At 43.4% G+C, this 24,398-nt stretch overlaps 1 protein-coding gene across 3 annotated transcripts; it reads left to right on the top strand.

Moving 5' to 3' along the window:
• The first annotated feature begins 912 nt into the window (after nucleotides 1–912).
• Nucleotides 913–24,398, top strand: TRIM4 (tripartite motif containing 4). Of its 3 annotated transcripts, XM_057528926.1 has the most exons (7): nucleotides 913–1,496; nucleotides 3,804–3,878; nucleotides 7,950–8,045; nucleotides 8,742–8,972; nucleotides 10,000–10,022; nucleotides 10,289–10,386; nucleotides 17,797–20,861. In XM_057528926.1, exons 1-7 carry the CDS (start codon nucleotides 1,104–1,106, stop codon nucleotides 18,381–18,383), a joined length of 1,503 nt encoding a protein of 500 aa, XP_057384909.1. In that variant the 5' UTR covers nucleotides 913–1,103; the 3' UTR covers nucleotides 18,384–20,861. The 3 variants fall into 3 exon arrangements, with proteins under 3 accessions (XP_057384909.1, XP_057384908.1, XP_028023312.2); XM_057528925.1 differs by lacking the exons at nucleotides 3,804–3,878; nucleotides 17,797–20,861 and adding an exon at nucleotides 23,823–24,398; XM_028167511.2 differs by lacking the exon at nucleotides 3,804–3,878 and having other exon boundaries at nucleotides 917–1,496.

Genomic DNA, 24,398 nt, shown 5'->3' with positions numbered 1-24,398 from the left:
GAGCTGGCTTAGAGCATCCTTTAGCCCACAGACCTCCTCCGCATTGAACCACCTAAAATACTGGTGGGAAATCTCAAACCTGGGGAAGACCATCTAACCCTAGATTCTTTCTCCTAACTTAATTATTAGACCCTCTATCTGCACTGGGTGAGTGAGGCCCCTGCCCTAAGAATGGGCTTCCTTTACCTGGTGTGTCTCTTGTGCTGGGGAAGAAAGAGAGGGAAATCAGAGTGTAGAGTAAACAGACAGCTCCCCACTAGGTCGTGGGGCTAAACCCTCCCTTCCCTACTCGCCTCTTAGAAAACTGGCTCTCCAGTTCGCCTGAATCCTCGAACTCCAGGAGAGTTTGTAGGCTTCGAGTTGATGGGCTTCGTGTGGGGAGCCAGAAATCCTGCCTTTCTTGAAACTCAACTAGACCTTGGGGTTGGAGGACAAGAACGGCTTCCTCTCCTGGAGAATGAGGCTGAAAGAAAAAGGAGAGACTTCAAGAAGAGCTAGCCTACGGGGCACGGCGCCTCCTTAACCCCACTCCAGGCCCGGCTGCACAGATGCCCCTCGTCCTTCTGGCCCTTCTGCCGCTAGGCTGCTGCCCGCCTGGAACGCCCTTCTGGGCGGCAGCTCGCCTAGGACTCCAGACCCTAAATCTTCCGGAGCGGACGGCGACCATTGACCTCACCCCACAAACCTGAAGGCCAGGCCAAGTTAATTAGCGCCTCCCAGTTTTGCTCCACCAGCGGCTGCTGCAGCTGCGCTGTCCTCACACTCCGTCGCGTCCCCGAAACTACGGGCTCCTCGAGGCCTCTCTAGGCTTCTCGGAGGACTTCCGCATCTCTACTGTTCGTCCAGTTGCAGCTCGCAGTCCCGTCACGCCTAGCGCGCCGTCCTCGCGAGGAAACCCGGAGGTTCGCGCGGTCGGCGCCCTCAGCACGCGTGGGAAAGGGCCGCCGCCCGGCTGTCGCGCGGCCCCGCTGGGTGGCGAACCCCGGAAGAGGCTGCACTTTTCCCTCCCTCCGGAGGCGGCGGCCGCGGGTCCGAAGGCCACCTCCCGCAGCCTGCAGACCTCTCATCCAGCCACGACTCCGGCTCTGGGGCCGAGGAGCAGCATGGAGGCCGAGGACTTCCAGGAGGAGCTCACCTGCTCCATCTGCCTGGACTATTTCGAGGACCCGGTGTCCATCGAGTGCGGCCACAACTTCTGCCGCGGCTGCCTGCGCCGCAGCTGGGCGCCGAGCGGCAGCCCGGTCCCCTGCCCCGAGTGCCGGCAGCCGTCGGCGCCCGCTGCGATGCGGCCCAACTGGGCCCTGGCCCGGCTGACGGAGAGGATGCGGCGCCGCCGCCTGGGCCCCGCGCCCCACGGCCTGTGCGGCCGCCATTGGGAGCCGCTGCGGCTCTTCTGCGAGGACGATCAGCGGCTCGTGTGCTTGGTGTGCAGGGAGTCCCAGGAGCACCAGGCCCACACCATGGCCCCCGTCGACGAGGCCTTCGCGAGCTACCGGGTGAGCCGGCCCTTACGGGGCTGCCGGTATTGCCTGGGAACGTTTACTGTTCACGTTGGAAGCATGAACCCCCATCCTACCCCTACCAGGCTCAGAAAAGTTAAGCGACTCACGGATCTCAGAGCTGGAGTTAAAACTGGGATTGGGAGGGCCGGTGCAAAGCTCAGTCATCACTGCAGAATTTTAAAGGGACTGGCCTCCGGGAGCTCCTAGTTTAAGATGGTTATCCTGAGAGGTTATACACCAGTGCTGTCCAATGGAAACAAAAATACGAGCCACATGTGTTATTAAAATTTTTTCTAGTGGTAAAAAGAAACAGGTGATGTTAATTTTAATAATTTATTTAACCCAATTATCAAAAATATCATTCAACATAGATTTTTTTTTTCTTAAAGCTCATTCTGTTTCCTCTTTATTGTGAACATGAAACAAAATATAATCAGGAAATGGAGAACTCAAGTTCTTCTTACAGCTGTTCTCTGACTTGGATGGGCACAGATAGTGTGATTTCACATATATATACATTTTGGAGTATAGTTGCTTTACAATGTTGTGTTAAGTTCTGCTGTACAGCAAAGTGAATCAGCTATACGGATATATCTGTCCCCTCTTTTTTGGATTTCTTTCCCATTTAGGTCACCACAGAGCACCGAGTAGAGTCCCCTGTGCTATGCAGTAGGTTCTCATTAGTTATCTATTTTATACATAGTAGTGTATATATGTCAGTTCTAATCTCCCAGTTCATCCCACCCCCCCTTCCCCCCTTGGTATCCATACGTTTGTTCTCTACGTTTGTGCCTCTGTTTCTGCTTTGAAAATAAGTTCATCTATACTATTTTTCTAGATTCCACATATATGCAATAATATACGATATTTATTTTTTTCTTTCTGACTTACTTCACTCTGTAGGTCAGTCTCTAGGTCCATCCATGCCTCTGCAAATGGCACAATTTCGTTCCTTTTTATGGCTGAGTAATAGTCCATTGTACATATGTACCACATCTTCTTTATCCATTCCTCTGTTGATGGACATTTAGGTTGCTTCCATGCTCTGGCTGTTGTAAATAGTGCTGCAATGAACATTCATTCAACATTGATTGATATAAAAAATTATCAATGAGATATTTTACCTTTTTTTTCATGATAGGTCTTTGAAATCTGTGTACTTTACATTTACACACATCAGTTCAGACTATCCACATTTCAGGAGCTCACATGGCTAATGGGTGCTGTATTGGACAGTACGGGTTTATACCTACAGATGTCGTAGACCACGAATGATTTGGGAAAAACCTGGCTTGTAGGGATGAGTCTGGATTTTACTAGCTTCCTTCATCAATTGGGAAAATCACTTAATGTTTGAATTTGGAGATTATCTGTTCTGCCTTATCTTATGGGTTAAGAAGCTTCAGTCAAATAAATCGGTTTATCATACTCTGGTCCAGCCACACTGGCCTTCTTGCTTTTGTTTCAAGCCTGTTCACTCTCTCTCTACTCATACCTTCCATCCTTTAGATCCTTTTAGACTTTAGCTTGAAGACCTTCCTTGATCATCCTTTCCAGAGTAGCCCCACCCCCTTCCATTACTGACGGTGTCACTCCGGTGGTCTCCATCTGAATTGGTATCTAGTAAGTACTTGTTGAAAACACGAATTTAATGATACAAGTTAAAGTGTATTGTAAACTGTGAAATGCTGTACAGTTTTATCAGCTGACTACAAACAGGAAACAGATGCAAAGTTAGACTAGAAAGTGTACATTCATTTTTTTATTCAGTAACCTTTATTGGTGCTTCCTGTATGCTAGTCATTGTTCTAGAATCTGCACGTAAATGGATGAGAAAGACATGGGCCTTGTCTTGTATGGGGCATAAGCATGTAGTCCTGTAATTTCAGTGTGTGTGAGAGTTATTGACGTTTGTACCAACACACAGAAGGTCTGAGGTTAGAGTGATCAGACAGGAGTGAGGACCGCCTTCACAGAGGAGTGGAACACGAGTCCACTCTTGACGGATGAGTACAGCAAGGTAGGGGAGAGGATATTCAGGCCAAGGGAACAGCATATTCAGTAGTGTGGCAACGTGGAATAGCATGTGATAAATAAGAAGGCCAGAGGTCGCTCTGTGCTTCAGGAGGGTAGCGCATGGGAGGGAGGATGGTGGGAGTTGAGGCTGAAGACAGAGGCAGGGTCCATGTTGTGGAGGATCTTGTTGACCATACTGAGAAGACCGAGCTTTCTCTTCCAGGGAATGGGGATCATTGAAGGATTTTAAGGCAGGAGATGACACGATCAGTTCTTTTGTTTTAGAAAGTTCATTGTGGCATCCATGGGGATAAATGGAGAAGACCAGTTGGGCTGCTGTTGCACTACTTCAAGCAGGAGGTAGTAAGGGCCTGAATTAGTGCAGGGCAGGGGTGGTGGAGAAGAGGAGGGCATGGAGTTATGATGAGCTGGAGCTGAATGACATTGTGACTAATTGGAACTGATGGGTCAGGGAGAGAGAGGAGTCTAGGATGGCAGTCTGGATATCTGGTGCTCATTTGGGACATGTTGAGAGTAAAGTAACTGTGACAGGAAGTCCAAGGAAGAGGGACAGGAGGCAGGGGGCATAGGAAGCTAGAAACACAGTATTTTAGATTAGAATCATCAGCCTACTCTTGAAGTCATGGAAGAAGTAAGCTGATTAGATTTTCCTGGAGGGACCACATTAAGGGTAAAAAAAAAAGAGGGGCATGAAGAGAAGCTTGGGAAACACCAATGCTTAGTAGCCAGCAAAAGCGATTGAAAGGACCCATCAGAGAAATGGAAGAGAAAATACATGGGACTTCCCTGGTGGTCCAGTGGTTAAGACTCCGTGCTTCCACTGAAGGGGGCGCTGGTTTGATCTCTTGTCTGGGAACTAAGATCCCTCATGCTACACTGCACGGCCGAAACCCCCCCCCCCCAAAAAAAATTTATGAGGGAGGGCTGAGGCAAGTGTAAGTGGTTAGGTATGAAAGGAGAAAATAACCCTTAAAGCTTCAACCTTTGACAAAATCATAATACTAATGATAGCTGTCAGGTGTTGATTACTTATGCATCACTGACAATTCTAAGCATTTTTCGTATAGTAATTTTTAAATTTCCATAGCAGCCCTGTTGGATGGATTCTGTTATCCCCATTTTGTAGATGAGGCAGCTGAGGCCCAGAGATGTGAGACCACTTGCCCAAGGTCACAGAAGCTAGGAAGTGGCTAAGCTTGGACTGAGGTCCTCTAATTCCTAGTCCATTATCACTTTTCACTCTGCTACAGCTAATCTAGCTGAGAAGACTAATCGGCAAGAGGTGGGATTTCAGGATTAAACAAAAACGGGCCAACAGGTAGGGAGTGGGTGAGGGTAACGCTGGGGAGGGTTGAATGTCATGAGGTTGACTGGTCAGGTGTTCCGGTCATTAGGTACAATTGCCCATTGTCTGTCCTTTTCTGCACCCTCCTCTGCTTCGTCGCTGCTCAGTTTATCCATCTCCACCCCACCCCAAGTTAGCTAGGAAAACATTAAGTTGCTCTTGGGTGGAGCAATTCTGTTTCCACCATCCCATTCCAAGCACATACTCAGGTGGGTACACTGTGACTTAAAAGTTTGGAGTTCCCTAAATCCATGGAAAATATCCCCCATCCTGTGCCCACACCTGAGCCCTGCAGACGGTGTGCTCGATGCTTTCTCTGAGGACCTGAGCCCCTGAGCACTGCATCCAGGAAACCTGCTTTGATGAATTCCTAGCCCACTCTGCTCACCCTCTTGGGCCACACCAGTGGCTCAGGATACACCTGGAAGCACTTTTAAGCAATACTACCTCCCAACCCCCGCGAGTGTTTGGTTCAGTTGGTGGGGCCCTTGGCATCAGCATTGTTTAACAATTCACTAGGTGATTCTAGTGTACAGATAGGATAGAGGACCATGGACCTACATCTTAGTATCTTCACAGAGGGAAATCTCAAAAAAATCTTTCAGAGCAGAAGTTGTCTTTAATGGAATCATTGGTGGCTGGGGAGAAAAAGAGAACAGAGAAAGAGAATAGCGTCCTAAGCTTCAGGGAGCAAACTGTTTGCCTGGAAAAGGCTTCCAGGCACAGCTCTTCTTTCCCTCAAGCCAATATTTAGTCTGTGACTCTGGGAGCTAATCCCTTCATTGCTATGAACTCATTTAACAGATATTCAGTATTTCTTGAACCACCCATTTTGTGTCACTTGCTGTACTACAGTACCAGACTCAGCACTGGGCAAACAGTGGTGAAAAGACCATGGGGCTTACAGTCTGGCTGCGGTGGGGGTGAGAGGCACACCATGGACAAGTAAATGACCACAGATGGTGATATGTGCTGTGAAAGAAAGATAGTGCCGTGCCAGAAAAGTGACACGGGCTTTAATAAGGGAACACGGTAGCCTTCTCTGAGGAGATGACATTTCAGTTGAGACTTGATGGATGAGGAATCAGCCATCTGAGGAACTGTGGGAAGAACATCCCAGGCAGCGGATAGCAAATCCAAAGACCCTGAGGCTGGGAAGAGCAGAACATATCTATGGAACCGAAAGGTCTATGCAACTGGAGCATCACGAGCAAGGGGGAAAGCAGCACGAGATGAGTTGGGAGATGCAGACAAGAGTGGGGTTATGTCGGACCGCAAGGTGTTTGAATTTTCTTAGTGATGCGGGAAGCCAATGGAGAATCTTAAGCAGGGGACTGACACGATCTGACTGGTCTTTAGAAGATTGTGCTGGCTTCTCTGTGGACATTGGATAAGAGAAGGACAAGATTGGAAGTAGGGAGCCCAGACATGAGGTTATTGTAGTTGTCCAGACAAGAGGTGGCTTGAACTAGGAGGTGGCTGGGGATGGCAGATGGGCAGATTTGATATGTATTTTGGAGGTAGACCTCCCTGCTTGGATTGGATACAGAGGTTACAGTGACTGAAATTCACAGAACCTAAGTGCTGGGATGGTGTTTAAGAAAAGACCATCTAGTCTAGTTGTCTTCATCTTCTAGGTAAGGGAGCTGTGGCCCGGGAAATGTGTGAGGCTGACTTGACCACAGATCCAAAGCTAGTTTGTGAAAGTCTAGACTGAAACTCAGACCTGATTTGAAGTTTCATGTCATTTGAACTACATGATCACAAGTCAGCAAATGTCTTCATTCTATAAATGTCTGCTCTTTTATTATAGTTTTATATACACACAATTGTCTGATGTTAAATGAAGAGAGTGATTTTTAAACTTTGGTACGTCTACCCAGCTTTGAAATGCTTGTGTTGCCGTCCTGCCACCTCGTGGCAGTTTCTGTTATTGCAGGGAATAAGTTTTCTAATCCCAGAACGTTACCAAGTTTACTCAGGGGACCACTTTAAGAGCCCAACTGTGGCAGGATACAAAAAAGCTTAGGTAATGAAAACAGGAAAATTCATACATACTGAAAATTGTTAAGGGCTTCTAAAAACTGAAAAGTTCTATTTCAAATATATTTATGTTTATTAGCAAACAAAAATGAAAGCTTAAAAAAAAATCTTGGTCACATTCAAAGGAGCTATTTATCTCATGACAGCCTTCACATGTACATCAGATTTGACAGTGATTTGTGCGTGTTTCTAACCTGTCTGCCTCTGTCTCTGAGGTCATCCCTGAGATTCTGCTGTTAGGTGCTTCCCCTCCTCAGTCTACTTTGTTCCTTCTGATAGACTCAATTTTTTTAATAGCTTATTTGTTTTTTTCTAATTATAAAAAGAATATGTGCCTCTTGTAGAAATTCAAACAAAACAGAGATTTATAAAATTTCTAGTCCTCCCCCTCCAACTTTCAAGCCATTCCTATTCCCCAGAGATAAGCAGTGTTAATAATACTTAGGTATATACCCTTCCAGATTTTCCCTCTGTTCAGATACAAACGCACACACTTGCACAGACACATGTATATTTGTTCTTTTCAAAACAATTATATAGAGAGCTACCTGAAATTGATGTAGAGTATCAATATACCATAATTTAATGATTCTACATTGATAGGTAGTGAATAATGCTGCAGTTAACATTCCTATACATATTGATTATCTTTGCTAATGTTTTGTTAGATATTATTAGAAATAGGATTATGCATATTTTAAATTTTGTTAAATCCTGCCAATTGCTCTTCAAAAAGAAGGGACCTTTACTCTCCTACTATTATGGTGCCAGAGGCCTCTTCCCTTGCCAGGACTAGGCATTTATTAATCTTCTAGCAATTTAAAATTTTTGTCTATCTAATAGGCATACTCTATATTGTGTTATGACGATTTTAGACCAGAATAATTCTTATGCATTAGCCTGTAGTCATCTTCAGCATTTTCTCAATCTCATCCCCTGTTTGAATTAGGTGACTTTTAGCTCTTGAACAAGGAAGATGCTGGGAGAGATGATTTCTTACTTATGCGTGTTTCTGCTGACAGGAAAAACTTCTGAAGACTCAACGTAGTCTGACAGCCAAGATGAAGAAAGCCATGCATTTACAGGACATGGAAGTGAAGAATGCTGCAGAGTGGAAGGTAAGAGCAGAAGTTGGTTGGGTATTTCTTGCCCTTGAGTCCTTTCAGTCTGAGGCCGCTCAAGGGCTTTCGCTGGGAAGAGCTTGTGGATCTCATCAGTTGTTAGGCCCCTTTCAGATAAGGTGATAGAACAGGAAGAATCTATCTCTACTGACCTGTGTCTTTGGGCAACATGAGTTCCACACACTTCATCCTCATATCTCAAGGGTAGTGTCCCTTTCCTTTCTGCTTTCTCCCTAGGTTGGCTTCCTACATTGGAGTTGATTTGGGTCTATGGCACTGTGGAAAGCAAATGGACTTTGCTTCCAGAGATGCTAGTCTAGATGGGAGGCATGATGTGGGTGCACATATGCACGTCTAAGATGTAACATAACTAAACGGTAGGTGATCTGAGGGCTAAATTAAATAATAGATGTGCAAGTGCATTTTAGTTTAAAAAGTATACAAACAAGGCATTGCTATCATAGCAGAGACCCAGATGTTACAAAGAATGAATTAATACTATATAGACTAGTACAAAGATATCAAGTAGGTGTAAAGAAAGGAGTAGGGGAAATTTGTAGGGGCTGGGCAGGAACTTTTCTGGAGGAGGTGATTTGGATGGAAGGATCATGGATTGTTAGGGAGTCATGTGCAAGGAATTTAGGAGGAAGGACCAGGCAGAACAAGGACTGAGCCAGTCTCCTGTGGCTATAGGAGAAGATGAAGAATCAGCGAACGAGAGTCAGTGCGGAGTTTGCAAAGCTGCACGTCTTCCTGGCTGAAGAAGAGCAATTGTTTCTTAAGAGACTGAGCCAAGAAGAAGAAGAGACAAAGAAGAAACAGAATGAGAACACGTTAAGGCTCAATCAAATGATCACTTCCATGAAGAAGCTCATCTTCGAGGTGGGGGAGAAGAGCCAGAGCTCCACCCTGGAGCTGCTCCAGGTGAGACCGGCAGCGAAGGGCGTAGTCTCTGTCTTTACAGAGTTGTTAGTTAACATCCCTAACTGAACGCCCTCTTGCCTTTAGAACTGAATGTCCTTCCTGGTGAGTGGGTTTAGTAGAAGACATGTTTTCTCTGTGTTGCTATTGTGTTGTTATTTTTATTATACAATTAAAGAGTCGAAGATTCACCTTTCAAAGGAAATTAATGTGAAATTTAGGTCTGATGAGCTCAGGTAATATGAGATACTTAGATTCCAAGAACTGTCTAGAACTTTTACAACTTGCCTGAACAGTGAAGTTCCAGTTACATATCCAAACATATACTATAGCAGAATCTTTGAAATAACACATTTCTTTTGTATATGGATTCTTTCATTTAGTGTAATGTTTTTGAGGTTCATTCATGTTGTAGCATATATTAGTATTGTATTTGCATCCCTTGTTTTAATTCCAGAATAGTATTCCATTGTAGCATATACCACATTTTGTATATCTGTTCACCAGTTGATGGACATTTGGGTTGTTTGCACCTTTTGGTTATTAGGAAGGATGCTGCTTTAACATTTGTCTGTCACTCTTTGTGTGGACATATGTTTTCATTTCTCTTGGGTAAGTAGTAAGTGCAGAATTGCTAGGCTGTATTCTATATTTATATTTAACTTTTAAATAAACTGCCTTTTTCCAAACTACCTTTTTCCATTTTATATTGCCACCACATCCTCACTAACATTTGTCTGTGATTGAAAGAGTGTAGACGGAGAAGTAGGCAAAAAGCCAGGAGAGAGCTAATGTCATAGTGCCCAAGGAGAAAGAGGAGGGCTTCAAGGAAAGGATTGGTCAACACTGTTAAATAGTTCAGAGGGGTCACATGAAACAAAGACTACGTTGTGTTAATGCATTGGGTTTGGCAGCATGAGAGCGTATGTGACGTTAATAAAAGCACCTGACAGAAAAATACCTGCTCACAAAGTTGAGTAACAGATCTCTAGGGGAAGGTACATAACTTGTTTCTTTCTTCTCTTCACAGAATCCAAAAGATGTGTTGACCAGGTACCAACTCTTGCTTTCTTATGGGGGCTTGAGTAGAATGGTAAAGATACAGGCCAAGCAGAGGGGAAACGAGGCCTGGGCTCTATAGGCCAGTGTGGACATTGACGTGAGGGGGTTGTCGGGGAGGAGTTCCACTGTTCACTTTTGCCAGGAGGAATGGGAGAGAAGTAGTCTGAGCTCTGGGATTTGAACCTGCAGTTGAGAGTTGGGGGTCTTGGGTGTCCTAGTTGTCTCCTAAGCAGAGCAGCCCTCTGCACTTCTCGTAGGTGTGAGAACCAGGATGTGAACTACTCCTTTGAAGTTCTAAAGGTGAAGACTGTGTGCCGGCTCCCAATGATGAAGGAAATGCTGAAGCGATTCCAAGGTGAGCAGAATGTCTGGGAGTTGGAGCTCAGAGAATGAACGGAGAAGTCGGGAAAGGAAAGAGAAAACAGAGCATGCAGCTGACATGAGGGTCAGGAAAATGGTAATAACTACTTAGGAATAAATGGATATATGCTTCATTCAAGAAACATCCATTTAACACATACTGTGTGTTATAAGGTACTAGTGATACAAAAAGAAAAAGACCTATCTGCTTACAAATTGGAGAGACAGACACATATCACTTTACTGTAATACAGTGGGATCCAGTGTTGATCAGTGGTATGAATAAAATACTGCAAAACTACAGAGGAAGACCTCTGTTGGGGGTGAAGTGGGAAAGTTTTCACAGCAGAGGTGATGACAGTTGTTTGGGAATTTGAAGGATGAGTAGCAGTTTGCCAAGTGGAAAATGAGGGAATCCTCTTCCAGGCAGAGGCGGCAGCATGAGCTAAGGTGTGGAGAAAATGGAGAAGAGGGTATCTGATGTGACTCAACCATAAGGTGCATATGGGGAAAGGCACGAACTGAGTTTGAGAAGATGAGTGTAGGGAAGACTGAAGATAAACTTATTAGATCTCCAGGGAAGTACCAAGGCATGTACGTGATGTAAAGCTATGCACTCAATTCTCATGTGCATGTACCTGATTAAGAATCATGTTGTGGATGTCTACTTCCAGCTAAAATGCAGTAACAGGGACTGGATTTACTCCTGAAACTTAGTTGACCAAAAAAAAAAAAACCCAAAACAGACAATACATAAAACAACAGTTTTTAAAACACTGGACCTCAGGCAGTGAAGGACAGCGATCCATGGGAAATGTGAAACCAATGAGGTGCGTCTATGATGGCCCCAGCCTACAGCCTTGAGAGAGTTTCCAGGCCACCTCAGGGAGGGTAACAGAGGTGGAGCCAGGTGGACTCCCTGAGTTGAGGAGTGGAGCTGAGAGTCCAGGGAGAACAAAGCTGTGAGAGTTTACAGAGCACTGGACAGAGTTCTGGAGAGGAGAGAGCTGGACAGAGAGAGAACCCACATGATCTACAGAGACACGCCGTGAACATTCAGCAGAATGCTGGTCAGTACATGCTCGTGAAGAACTAACTGAGTTTGAGGAAGGAAATTTCCAAAATGAGTAGAAGGAACAGTTCCTGGTGCTCACACAGGGCCAGGAACAATGCCTGTTCTACCAGCCTCTGGAAAACTCTTAATTCATGGGGCACTGGGTAGAGTACTCAGGAAAATCTTGCCTCATTAGTGGGGAATAATTAACCCTACACTGAGCACTGCTTTGGACCCACTTTACAAATCATGAAATAAGACCCAAAAGGATGAAATTATTTCCAAGTAACTGCATCCCAGGACAAAGCTCAACAAGATGGATAGGAATTTAAAAAAATGAGTACCCGGGCTTCCCTGGTGGCACAGTGGTTGAGAATCTGCCTGCCAATGCAGGGGACACAGGTTCAAGCCCTGGTCTGGGAGGATCCCACATGCCGCGGAGCAACTAAGCCCGTGAGCGACAGCTACTGAGCCTGTGCGTCTGGAGCCCGTGCTCTGCAACAAGAGAGGCCGCGAGAGTGAGAGGCCCGCGCACCGCAATGAAGAGTGGCCCCCGCTCTCCGCAACTAGAGAAAGCCCTCGCACAGAAACGAAGACCCAACACAGCCAAAAATAAATAATAAATAAATAATAAAAATTAAAAAAAAAATGAGTACCCAACAATGTAAAACCACAATGCCTGGCATCCAATCAAAGATTACTAGGCAGGCAAAAAGATAGGAAAACATGACCCATGATGAAGAGAATAATCAATTGAAACGGATCCAGGATTTACCTGGACGCTAGACTAAGCATAGAAGAACATTAATACAATTACTGTAACTATTTTGTAAAGAGGCATATGGGGACATGGAAGATATAAAAAAAATCCCAGACAGACTTCTAGAGATGAAAACTGCAATAACTGAGATGAAGAACAAGCTGGTTGGGGTTAATGGGTCATTGCAGAAGAAAAGCTTAGTGAGCTTGAAAAGATAGAGCAGTGGAAACTATGCAAACGGAAACACACAGAGAAAAAAACTGAAAAAATGAAAATAGCATCAGTGAGCTGTGGGTCATTTTCATGCAGCCTTATGTCTGGTCATTGGTACCCCTCAGGGAGAGGAGTGGGATGGGGATGAGACAGAAAAAACAGTTGAAGAAATAATGACCGACAACTTTCCAAAGTTGATGAAAACTGTAAGTACACAGATCCAAGAAACTCAGCAAATCCTAAGCATGATGAAAACTACACCAAAACCAGTGATAAAGAGAAAATTTTAAATGCAACAAGTTAAAAAGGACATGTTACAGTGGAACCAAGATAAAGATGACATCACATTACTCATTGAAAGCAATGCAAGTGAACAAAATCTTTAAAGGACTGAAAGAAAATAACTGTTAACCCAGACTTTTATTCCTGGCAAAAATACCCTTCAAAAACAAGGTGAGGGCTTCCCTGGTGGCGCAGTGGTTGAGAGTCTGCCTGCCAATGCAGGGGACACGGGTTCGAGCCCTGGTCTGGGAAGATCCCACATGCCGCGGAGCAACTAGGCCCGTGAGCCACAACTACTGAGCCTGCGCGTCTGGAGCCTGTGCTCCACAACAAGAGAGGCCGCAACAGTGAAAGGCCCGCGCACCGCGATGAAGAGTGGCCTCCACTTGCCGCAACTAGAGAAAGCCCTCGCGCAGAAACGAAGACCCAACGCAGCCAAAAAATAAATAAATAAATTAATTAATTTAAAAAAAAAAAACAAAACAAAAAAACAAGGTGAAACAAAGATGTTTGCTGATATCCAAAAACAGAAAGAGTTTATCAGACCAACACTGCAAGAAATGTTAGAGGAAGTCCTTCAAGCAGAAGGAAAATGATACCAGATGGAAGTCAGATCTACACAAAGGAGTAAAACATCTTCTGAAATGATAATGACATAAAGAAATATGTACTTCTGTCATTACTTAAATCTCATTAAAAGGTAATAGGGATGGTTAATTTATGTGTTAATTTGACTGGGGCACAAGGTGCCCAGATACTTGGTCAAACATTATTTCGGGTGTTGCTGTGACAGTAAGAGTGTTTTGGGATGAGATTAATATTTAAATCCGGAAACTTGAGTAAAGCGGATTGCTCTCCATAATGCTGGTGGGCCTAATCTAATCAGTTGCAGGCCTGAATAGAACAAAAGGCTGACTTTTCACCCTGAACAAGAGGGAATTCTAAAGCAGACTGCCTTAGGACTCCACCTGCGGCTTTGGTTCTTCCTGCCTTGTGGCCTTTGAACTGGAACATCAGTTTTCCCTGGGTCGTAAGCCTTCTGTCACACACAGTGGATTTGGACTTGCCAGTTACCATAATCACATGAAACAATTCCTTATAATCTCTTTCTCTGTACACGTACATCTTATTGGTTCTATTTCTCTGGAGAACCCTGACAAATACAGTAATTGACTGTGTAAACAGACAGAAAATAACAGATTGTGGAGTTTATAACATATTTACAAGTAAAATGCACAACAACAATAGCATGAATGTTAGGAGGGGAGAAATAGAAGTATACCATTATACAGTTCTTTTTTTTTTTTAAGTATTTATTTATTTGGCTGTGTTGGGTCTTAGTTGCAGCACACGGGATCTTCATTGCGGCATGCAGGATCTTTCATTGCGGCGTGCAGGCTCTTCATTGAGGCAAGCAGGCTTCTCTCTAGAGCGTGGGCTCTAGAGCAAGTGGGCTCAGTAGTTGCGGCGTGCAGGCTTAGTTGCCCTGGGGCATGTGGGATCTTAGTTCCCCGACCAGGGATCAAACCTACGTTCCCTGCATTGGAAGGTGGATTCTTAACCACTGGACCACCAGGGAAGTCCCTATTATACAATTCTTATATGTGAAGTGGTATAATATGTCTTGAAGGTAGGCTGTTAAGTTAAAGGTGTATATTATAAACCTTACGGCAATCACTAAAATAAAAGAGTTGTAACTAATAAGTCAACAAAGGAGATGAAGTGGAATCATAAGAATACTTGGTTAATCAGAAAGAAGGCAAAAAAGAGGAAAAAAGAATAGGACAAATAGAAAACATAACATAATAGACACAAACCTAATCATATTAATAACCATATTAAGTATAAATGGTCCTAATCAAAAGGGAGAGACTGGTTGGATTGGATAAAAAAAGCAAGACCCAACTATATGCTGCAAGAAACGCACATTAAATATAAAGACCCATATATGTTAAAAGTAAAACAATTGGAAAAGCTATACCATGCTAACATTAGCCAAAAGAAATCTGGAATGGTTGTATTAATATCAAGAAGATTTCAGAGCAAGGACTATTACCAGAGATAAAGTCAAGTCCTAATGATTAAGGAGTCAGTTTATCAGGAGGACATAACAGTTCTAAACATTTATACACCTAATAACAGAGCTTTAAAATATATTAAGCAAGAATTAATAGAGCTGCAAGGAGAAACAGACAAATCCACAATTATAGCTGGAATTTTCAATACCTTTTAAAAATAATTTTTAGAACAAGTAGGCAGAAAATCAGTAAGGATATAGTAGACTGAATAACACTATCAATTTGAATAGCAGTGTCAACCAACTTGACCACCCTGTTATTTATAGAATACTGCCCCAAACAAAAACAGAATACATATTCTTTTTGAGTGTACATACATGGAACATTTTCTAAGGTAGAACAGGGTGGGCCATAAGACATATCTCAGTATTCAAAAGGATTCAAGCCATACAAAGTGTGTTCTCTGACCCCAATGCATTTGAGTTAGCAATCAGTTTAAAAAAAATCCTTGGAAGTTCCCTAAATGTTAGGAAACTAAATGACACACTTCTCAATAACCCATGAATTAAAGGTGAAATCAAAAGGGAAGTAGAAAGTGTTGATACTTTGAACTGAATGAAAAGGAAAACACAACATTTCAGAATTTGTGGGATACAGCTAAAGCGACACAGGGAAATGTATAGCACTAATCACCTATATTATAAAAGAAGAAAATTCTTAAATCAGTGACATCAGTATCTACCTTAAGACACTACAAAAAGAAGAGCAAATAAAGCCCCCCAAAACAGAAGAATGGAAATAATAAAAACCAGAGCATAAATCATTGCAATAGAATACAGAAAACAAAAGAAATATTAGTGGAAGCAAAAGCTCTTTCTTTGAGAATATCAATTTTATTGATATACTCTTAGCAGAATGACCAGATACATCACTAGTATTAAGAATGAGAGAGAGGCATCATCACTACAAATCTATAGATATTAAAAGGATAATAAGGGAATATTACAAGCAACTTTATGCTGATACATCAGACAACATAGGTGAAATGGACAAAGTCCTTAAAAGACTCAAATGACCAAAGCTGACTCAAGAGAAAATAGATAACTGGAATAACCTTATTTCTATTAAAGAAATTTGTGTTAGAAACCTTTCCAAATGGCTTCACTGGTGATTTCACCAAACATTTAAAAAATATTTATTCTACATAAACTCTTAACAAAAAGTTGAAGAGACTATTCCCAATTTGTTCTATGAGGCCTGCATTACCATGATACTAAAATCAGACAAAGACATTACAAGAGAAGAGAACTATAGATCAGTGTCCCTCATGAACATAGAAAAATTCTAAAGAAAATTTTAGCAAATTGAATTCAACAATGTATAATACATCACAACCAAATGGGGTTTATTGTAGAAAAGCAGGTTTGGTTTAACATTTGAAAGTCAATATAATTCACGATGTTAGCAAATTAAAAAAAGGAAAACTATTTTATCACCTAGTAGATGCAGAAAAAGCCCTTGTCAAAATCTAACATTCAGGACTTGAGGACACAGGGAGGGGGAAGGGTAAGCTGGGACGAAGTGAGGGAGTGGCATTGACATATATACTCTACCAAACGTAAAACAGATAGCTAGTGGGAAGCAGCTGCATAGCACAGGGAGATCAGCTCAGTGATTTGTGACCACCTAGAGGGGTGGGAGGGAGACGCAAGAGGGAGGGGATATGGGGATATATGTATACGTATAGCTGATTCACTTTGTTATACAGCAGCAACTAACACAACATTGTAAAGCAATTATACTCCAATGACGATGCTAAATAAAAAAAATCTTAACATTCATTTCTGATTAAAAAAACAAAACAAAACAAAACACAACTTTTCAGCAAACTAAAGAGACATGGAGAGTCTGGGAGGGAAGAGAAGTTGGAGGCAGGCCAGGGAGGAAGTTATAGACACAGTTACAGTGAAAGATGCTGAAGGTCCGAGTGAAGACAATGGCGATGGGAAAGGAGAGGAAGAAAAGAACCTGAGTGATATTTCAGAGGTAGAATTGATAGGACTTGGTGATTAATTAGCCACCGAGGGTCAGAGGGAAAGAAGAATCAAATAACCTTAAGATTTCCAAGTGTGAGTGTTTGGGTGGAGCTAATATTCTTAGACCTTAGAGAGCATAGAGAACAAGAAGTCTGCATGTGAGGGAGGATTAGTCTCGAGAGTGGAAGGGGACTTGGGATGCTCTGAATTAGGTTTTTTTGTTTGTTTGTTTGTTTGTTTTAATATTTTGGGGATTGATTTTACTTTCTTTTTTTAAATTTTTACTTATTTTTTATTTATTTATTTTATTTTTGGCTGTGTTGGGTCTTCGTTTCTGTGCGAGGGCTTTCTCTAGTTGTGGCAAGCGGGGGCCACTCTTCATCACGGTGCGCGGGCCTCTCACTATCGCGGCCTCTCTTGTTGCGGAGCACAGGCTCCAGACGCGCAGGCTCAGTAGTTGTGGCTCATGGGCCTAGTTGCTCCGCGGCATGTGGGATCTTCCCAGACCAGGGCTCGAACCCGTGTCCCCTGCATTGGCAGGCAGATTCTCAACCACTGCGCCACCAGGGAAGCCCCTGAATTAGGTTTTGAGTTACCTGCTGGGGGCTTGCGGAGATGCCCAGTGAACAGCTGGAATCAGTAAAGAGAAACCTTGTTAATGATGACATCTGTGTGTTCCTGTACAAAGAACCAGCCAGTCGACAGCTTTGGTTCTGGTCCTGATTCAACAAGTCAGTATTTGTTACTGTTTCTCCAAATTCTATGCTGATGGTGAAGACTTGGGGCCATGAAATAATGGGCTCCCCGTTTTCTAGATCATAGTCTTTTAAAGCAGAAGGGGAATGAAGATTTCAGGTTACTAGCACATATTATGGCCTGTTAGGCCCAGCTGAGGATCCGTTGAAGGACGGTGAGGAGTCTTATCCCTAACAGTGAGTGATGGGAGAAGGACGGCACTGAAGCTGGAACAGACGGGCATTTCTGGAGGAGGGTTGGTGGTAAGCTCTTGCATTATTGATCTCAGCTCTCATTTTCTCTGCAGTGGCTGTAAATCTAGCTGAGGACACTGCTTATCCCAACCTTGTCTTCTCCCAGGAAGGGAGATACGTGAAAAATGGAGCATCAGCCAGTTCTTGGCCACTATTTTCTACAGCATGGAGCTACTTCACTGGATGGAGGAATCCTCAGAGGACCACAGACTTTGTGGAGAGATTTCAGCACTTACCCTGCGTTTTGGGAAAAAACGTTTTCACTTCAGGGAAACATTACTGGGAAGTTGAGCACCAAGGTAGCCTGGAGGTTGCTGTGGGGTTGTGTCGGGAGGACATCATGGGGATTACTGGTGGTTCAACACTGTCCCCCCGCATGGGAATCTGGGCTCTTTGTTGGAGTTCTGCTGGCTATTGGCCCCTGACAGGCATCTCTGTGAGGCCTACCAAGCTAGAGCCAGCTCTTCACCGGGTGGGAGTTTTCCTAGATCACAGGGCTGGGGAAATCTCGTTCTACAGTGCTGTGGATGGAGAGCACCTCTACACTTTTTCCTGTCCTTCCATCTCACGTCTCCGGCCGTTTTTTTGGTTGAGTCCATTAGCATCTTTAGTCATCCCACCAGCGACTGGTGGGAAATGAGGTTGTTCTTCTCCTGCCCAAGAATCTTTGCCTTGTACCCCAGCCCAGGGACATACATCCCTTGGCCCTCATCTTTGACTTCATATATAAATCCATCCTGGGTGGTCCCTCAATTCTGTCCATTCAGATTCCAACTTCACGTTTTGTTCAGCCCCCCTGGACATCATGTGTGTAGACAGATGTGGAAGACCCTGCTGGGTATCTTTCCAGTAGCCACTTGGCCCACTTTTTCTCCTTCTCTTCTGGTTCTTCCTAATTGAACTGTTCAGGATGTGCTCTCCACATGCTTCGGGGAGAGACAGGCCCATAGGAGGGAATTCTGGCCAGTGAGGTGGGGGGAGAAATTCTCCAAGGTGCCTCCGAGGAAGGTTTTTTAGCTTTTAGAAAGAGATGTTTGGGAAGACACAGCCCCTCTTCTGATGTTATAGTAGGTATACTGGAACTGAGAGGAGCGCAGTAACCGTGGAAAAAGGAGGAGAAATGTGGTCTTTGTTGGCGTCACAAAATGGTTGGAATTTCCCTAATCCCGAATTTCTTGTTATATGAGATGATTGCTTCTTTATTGTATAAGGCAGTTCTAGTTGCCTTCTGGCCACTTGCAGGCTGAAGCATCCTGACCGGTGCTATAGGCACGTAGCTTGGACATCTCACGGTATAGGCCTATCTCACTTTTTTCCTGAAATTTGACAGCTTTATAGAATCCCTTTCTGTTTAGTCATGTAATTCCTCTTCTTTCCAGTAAGTACTGATATTCCTCACTTTCTTGGATTGGAAGATTGAGGCAGTCTTCCCCTCCTCTGCCCGTGTTGTTACTCTTCACCTGACCGTGTCTCTGCCCTCAAGGGTTCATTATGCTCTCCATTCGTCAGATTCGTATACTGTGCGCACAAGGTTGTTAATGTCATCCTGAAAATGTTGGGAAACCCTTGTTAAGTATTTACACTGTGCTAGCCTCTTCACATAATGCTCCCACGTGACTCTTGCAACAGAGATGGAAATGAGATGGAAATTAAAATCCTGTCTTTACAAAAGAAAAAACAAACCTTGAGATTAACTCATTCAGTCCTGCCCAGCTGTCAAATGGGCATGTTGGGATTGAATCTAGATCTGAGAGGAAGGTCCTGATCTTTTCTACTCTACGGTCACCTGTGAGCACATATTGAATGCTGATTGTGATCTCCAACACCTTTGTTTCAGGTTTTTATTTTGTTACATGTTTTTACCCTGTATGAGTGTTCTTCTCTCTTTACCTTCCTGCTCTAGATTGTATGCACTCAGAGGATTGTGACTATTACTGGATAGTTATTTGAAAAATAATGAATGTTTCTCTCTGGTTATAAAATCATGTACTTATTATAGAAACTTTGGAACATATAAAAAGTGTGAAGAAAATTAAAGTTATTGATAATTCCACCACTACCAACATTTTAATGTGTCTCCTCCCAGACTTTCAATAGGCTTTCTGGCAGCTTCTTACAAAACTTCCAGCACCCTCCCTAATCCCTCCTCCCCTTCCTGTGTCCCAGCCCATCCTGGCTTGTCTTCCTTTGCAGCTGGAGCAATCCCCCTCATTCAGTGATTTCTGCTGAGTTCTCCTTAACTCTCCAAGATACTTGCCGTTATGAGTTGAATTCTGTCCTCCAGAGAAAAAGATATGTTGAAGTCCTAGCTGTGAATGTGACCTTATCTGGAAATTAAAATGAGGCCACTAGGGTGGGCCCTAATCCAATATCACTAGTATCCTTAGAGGGAATTTTGTACACACACACATACACTTACATACACGGAAATGCCATGTGAGGACACAGAGGGAAGATGGCTATGGGAGAGGCTGGAGTTATGCTGTCACAAACCAACGAATGCCTGGGGCTGCTAGATGCTGGAAAAGGCAAGGAAGAATCCTCCCCTAGAAGCTTCTGAGGGAGCATGGCCCTGCAAACACGCTGATTTCAGACTTCTAGCCTCCAGAACTGTGAGACAGTAAATTTCTGTTGTTTTAAGCCAGCCAGTTTGTGGAACTTAGGAATTTAACACACTTGCCCATCAGGACTTCCTTCAGTACTGTGAAATAATATTCATATTTTATGGCAAGACAAGAAAAATTTAAACATAAAAAATTTTCTCTGCCCATTGGTCTCTGTGCCTGCACTGTGCATTGTGTGTCTGCATTATGCATCGACCACACCTCCCCCATCAGCAGAAATACCTGCTCAGCCATAAAGAGCAACATTCTCCCAGCATCAACAAGACAGCTCCTTAAAAGAGAACATTCCTTCTTGATAAGGGGTCACATGGTGCTTAGATCCGATGTAAACTGTCATTAATATGTCATTTAATGTACAGCCCCCGTCTCAAAAAACTGGTATAACTGTGCCTTGACTTCTAACGGATGGAACGGTTCTCAGAGCTTTCTCAGATGCTCTTCCTGGGTTATAATCCTCAAATTTGGCTCGAATAAAATTTCGCATTTCTTTCTTAGATTGACTAGTTAGTTTTTTGTCGACAATACCTACATTGTTAATTTCCAGTCCTTGGGAAACTCATTAGTACCTTTCCTCCACTCTTCTTTCTGGGCTGTTGAACCAGGTTGGTTGGTTCTGCTACAAAGACTTGTTCTCTGACTTCAAGTAGGCTCTTTGGGCTGCTTGGTAGACAGGCTTGATCTTAAATTCCTTTTTACATCTTCTGACGGCAGTGATTCCAAACCTTTTCCTCTTTTCTCAAAGAAAAGGCCTTTATAAGCCTCCCTTTCTACTACTGTAACGGAGGTAAAACTTTACCTCTACTTATCTGAGGTTTTCAGCTGGGACTCTAACGAAAAGAAAAATTAACAAGAAAAACTTTAACACATGCAACACATCATGCAGGAGAAACATAAAATGAATACTAACTCAAAGCCGTGGCTTAGAATTCTGGCTTTCATAGTATCTTCGACAAAGAACAGTAAAATTGTGAAGAGATGATAGGACAAAGGAAAGCAGTTTTAGTCTTCCAAGGGTGGCAGACTGTGTGAAGGTAAATATATGTGTGGAAACAAATGGGTCAATGTGTGTTTGCAGACTCTTCTGGCACTGCCTCTGGGCTGAGTCTGTCTCCGGTAAAAGAAGAATTTATATCCTGCCTTTAGGGTTTCTGGGTTTGCTGCCTCTTAATTGCCTTCAGCTCAAAATAATTTTTATGTCAAAGAGGCATATTTTGGGGTGACACGTTCTGGTTTCCATCACTACTTATTATTGCAAAGAACTTGCATCTTTTACTGAGATAAAAATTCTTCTACCCATCTGATTAACAATTTTTTGCCTCTTTTTTGGGTCTTGATATTGGACCGTCTCTCATCTCTTCAGATATGGAATGGGACCCAGTTGTTGTATTGGTTGACAATAAACTCTTCTGATGCTTCTGATGTACAAACAGGATTGAGAATGTGTCCCAGTCAGTTTCCTATTTTACTTAGTTTCTCTGAGTCTTCATTAGTGTGTTATATGACTCTTTAGGAGGGGTATTTATTCACCATTTCTTAAGTTTATTTCACCACAGAAACTTTATTTTTTATTGAAGTATAGTTGATTTACAATGTGTTAATTACTGCTGTACAGCAAGGTGATTCATGTATATATGTATACATATATACACGTGTGTGTGTATATATATATATGTATATATATATACATTCTCTCTTTTTTTAAAATATTCTTTTCCATTATGGTTTATCATAGGCTACTGAACACAGTTCTCTACCACAGAAACTTTAGCTCTGGGAGCAGCATTGAAGACTCCCCAGAAGATAGTTTGGCAACCACTGTTTAGCCTGCACTTTCTTGAGGTGATCTTGGCCATCTCAGATTTCAGTCTAGCTTGTCCCCTCTAGCCCCCAGAGTTGGTGGGTACATGCATTGGTGCTATAAGCCACCCACACTCTGTGGCCCTGGATAAGGTTCTGCTAAAGTCTTTTCCCCTGGATAGGGACTTCCCTGGTGGTCCAGTGACTAAGACTCTGTGCTCCCAATGCAGGGGGCCTGGGTTTGATCCCTGGTCAGGGAACTAGATCCCACATGCTGCAACTGAAACAGGAGGGAAGGGGGCAGGGCACAACCTTTAAAAGAATGACATAGCCTGATGACATGACATAAACTGATTAAACCAAATAGGTCCAAGATGGCAGATGAGTCAACTTCCACTAGACTTTGAGCCTCATGGTAGCACATCAGCAAGCTAAATGACATGCCCACAGGTGCCATGACAGTTCCAAGGCCGACCATAAGGAATTGGGTGCTGGCCCAATTTCTGGAAATCCCCACCCCCTCCCCAAAATAGCTGGAATGCTCCTCCCACTCATTAGCCTATGAAATTACCCACCCCTATAAAAACTGACAACCCCATACCCTGGTGCCGCTATTGACTTCTGAGTGGCCCACACTCTGTCTGTGGAGCGTGTTTCTCTCTAAATAAATCCACTTCTTACCCATCACTTTGTCTCTCACTGAATTCTTTCTGCGATGAGACATCAAGAAACTGAGCTTCATTAAGTCCTGAGACCAGGTGTGTGATCTCAGTTAAAAGACTGTGGGTTCAATTCCCAATCTGGGTTTTGGCTGGGTTCGAGTCCTGGCCTGTGGGTTCAAGTCCCAGTCTGACTTACACAGTTCACAACTAAAAGATCCTGCATGCCACAACTAAAGATCCTGCATACTGCAATGAAGATCCCACATGCGGCAATGAAGATGCCGTGTGCTGCAAATAAGACCCGGGGCAGCCAAGTAAATAAATAAATAAATGTTTTTTACAAAAGAAGTCTTTTCCCCTGGAGACCAGGCTTTTGCTATGGAAAACACTGGCCACATTTTTCCAATGATTTCTAGTCCTCCTCCCCCTGCCAGAGCCATGAGGTGATCTTTCTCAACTTTACACTCAGCTCATACGCAGCTCACCCATACTGCAGCTCCCCAAAGCTTCTTACTTTTAAGCTAGCCCACACTCAACCTCCAGCAATTCGTCAAAACTACCATTTAAGTATTCCTACTAGTTTATGGCTCCAGTGGATTTTGCTTCCACTGTTAAGCAGATCTCAGCTTCAACTCTGTGGATTTGTCTGTCTATCCAGATTTTGGGGTGGCAATTTGCCATGCAACCTCAGTTCTCTGATGGGCCCAAGAAAAGCCAATAATTTTCAGTTTTCTCATCTTTTTCTTGTAAGGATGTGAGTTATGATTTCCAAATTCTTTACATGTTGGAGCTGAAACTGGAAGTATTCTTTTATAATATTAAAATAGGTTGCTCATAGAGCTCTGTAATGGTTGATTTTATGTGTCAGCTTGACTGGGTTAAGGGGTGCCCAGAGAGCTGGTAAAACATCTCTGGGGTGTCTGTGAGGGTGTTTCCAGAAGAGATTAACATTTGAATCCATAGACTGAGTGAAGAAGATTTCTCTCACCATTGTAGGTAGGCATCATCCAATCAGTTGAGAGCCTGAATAGAACAAAAAGGCAGAAGGGCAAATTTATTCTCTGAGCTGGGACATCCATCTTCTTTTCTGCCCTTGGACATCGGTGCTCCTGGTTCTTGGACCTTCAGACTTGGACCTTCAGACTTGGACTTCAGCTCCTGGTTCTTGGACCTTCAAATCGGAGGGACTTACACAATTGGCCCTCTGATCCTTGGGCCTTTGGACCTCAGTTGGAACTTACACCATCAGCTCCCCTGGTTCTCAGGCCTTTGGACTTGGACTGAACTAAACCACCAGCTTTCCTGGTTCTTCAGCTCTCAGCAGATTGTGGAACTTCTTGGCTTCCACAGTCACATGAGCCAATGGCCAATGATCTATTTGTTCTGTTTCACTGAAGAACCATGACTAATATAACCTCATATAGTTGGTTCTTGCTGTTTTTCTAAACAGTTCTTAACAGTTATTCTTAATCCACTCACCTTTAAAGATACTGTGTATAGTTGGATTAAAATACACTGTCTTGCTAGCTGTTTTCTATTAGTTTCATTTCCTCTGTTTCTTTTTTCTGCCTT

This window comes from Balaenoptera acutorostrata, chromosome 15, assembly GCF_949987535.1.
Source record: "Balaenoptera acutorostrata chromosome 15, mBalAcu1.1, whole genome shotgun sequence".
Lineage (NCBI taxonomy): Eukaryota > Metazoa > Chordata > Mammalia > Artiodactyla > Balaenopteridae > Balaenoptera > Balaenoptera acutorostrata.
Note: the sequence above shows the minus strand (reverse complement) of the source record. Positions and strands in the feature narration are given on the sequence as shown.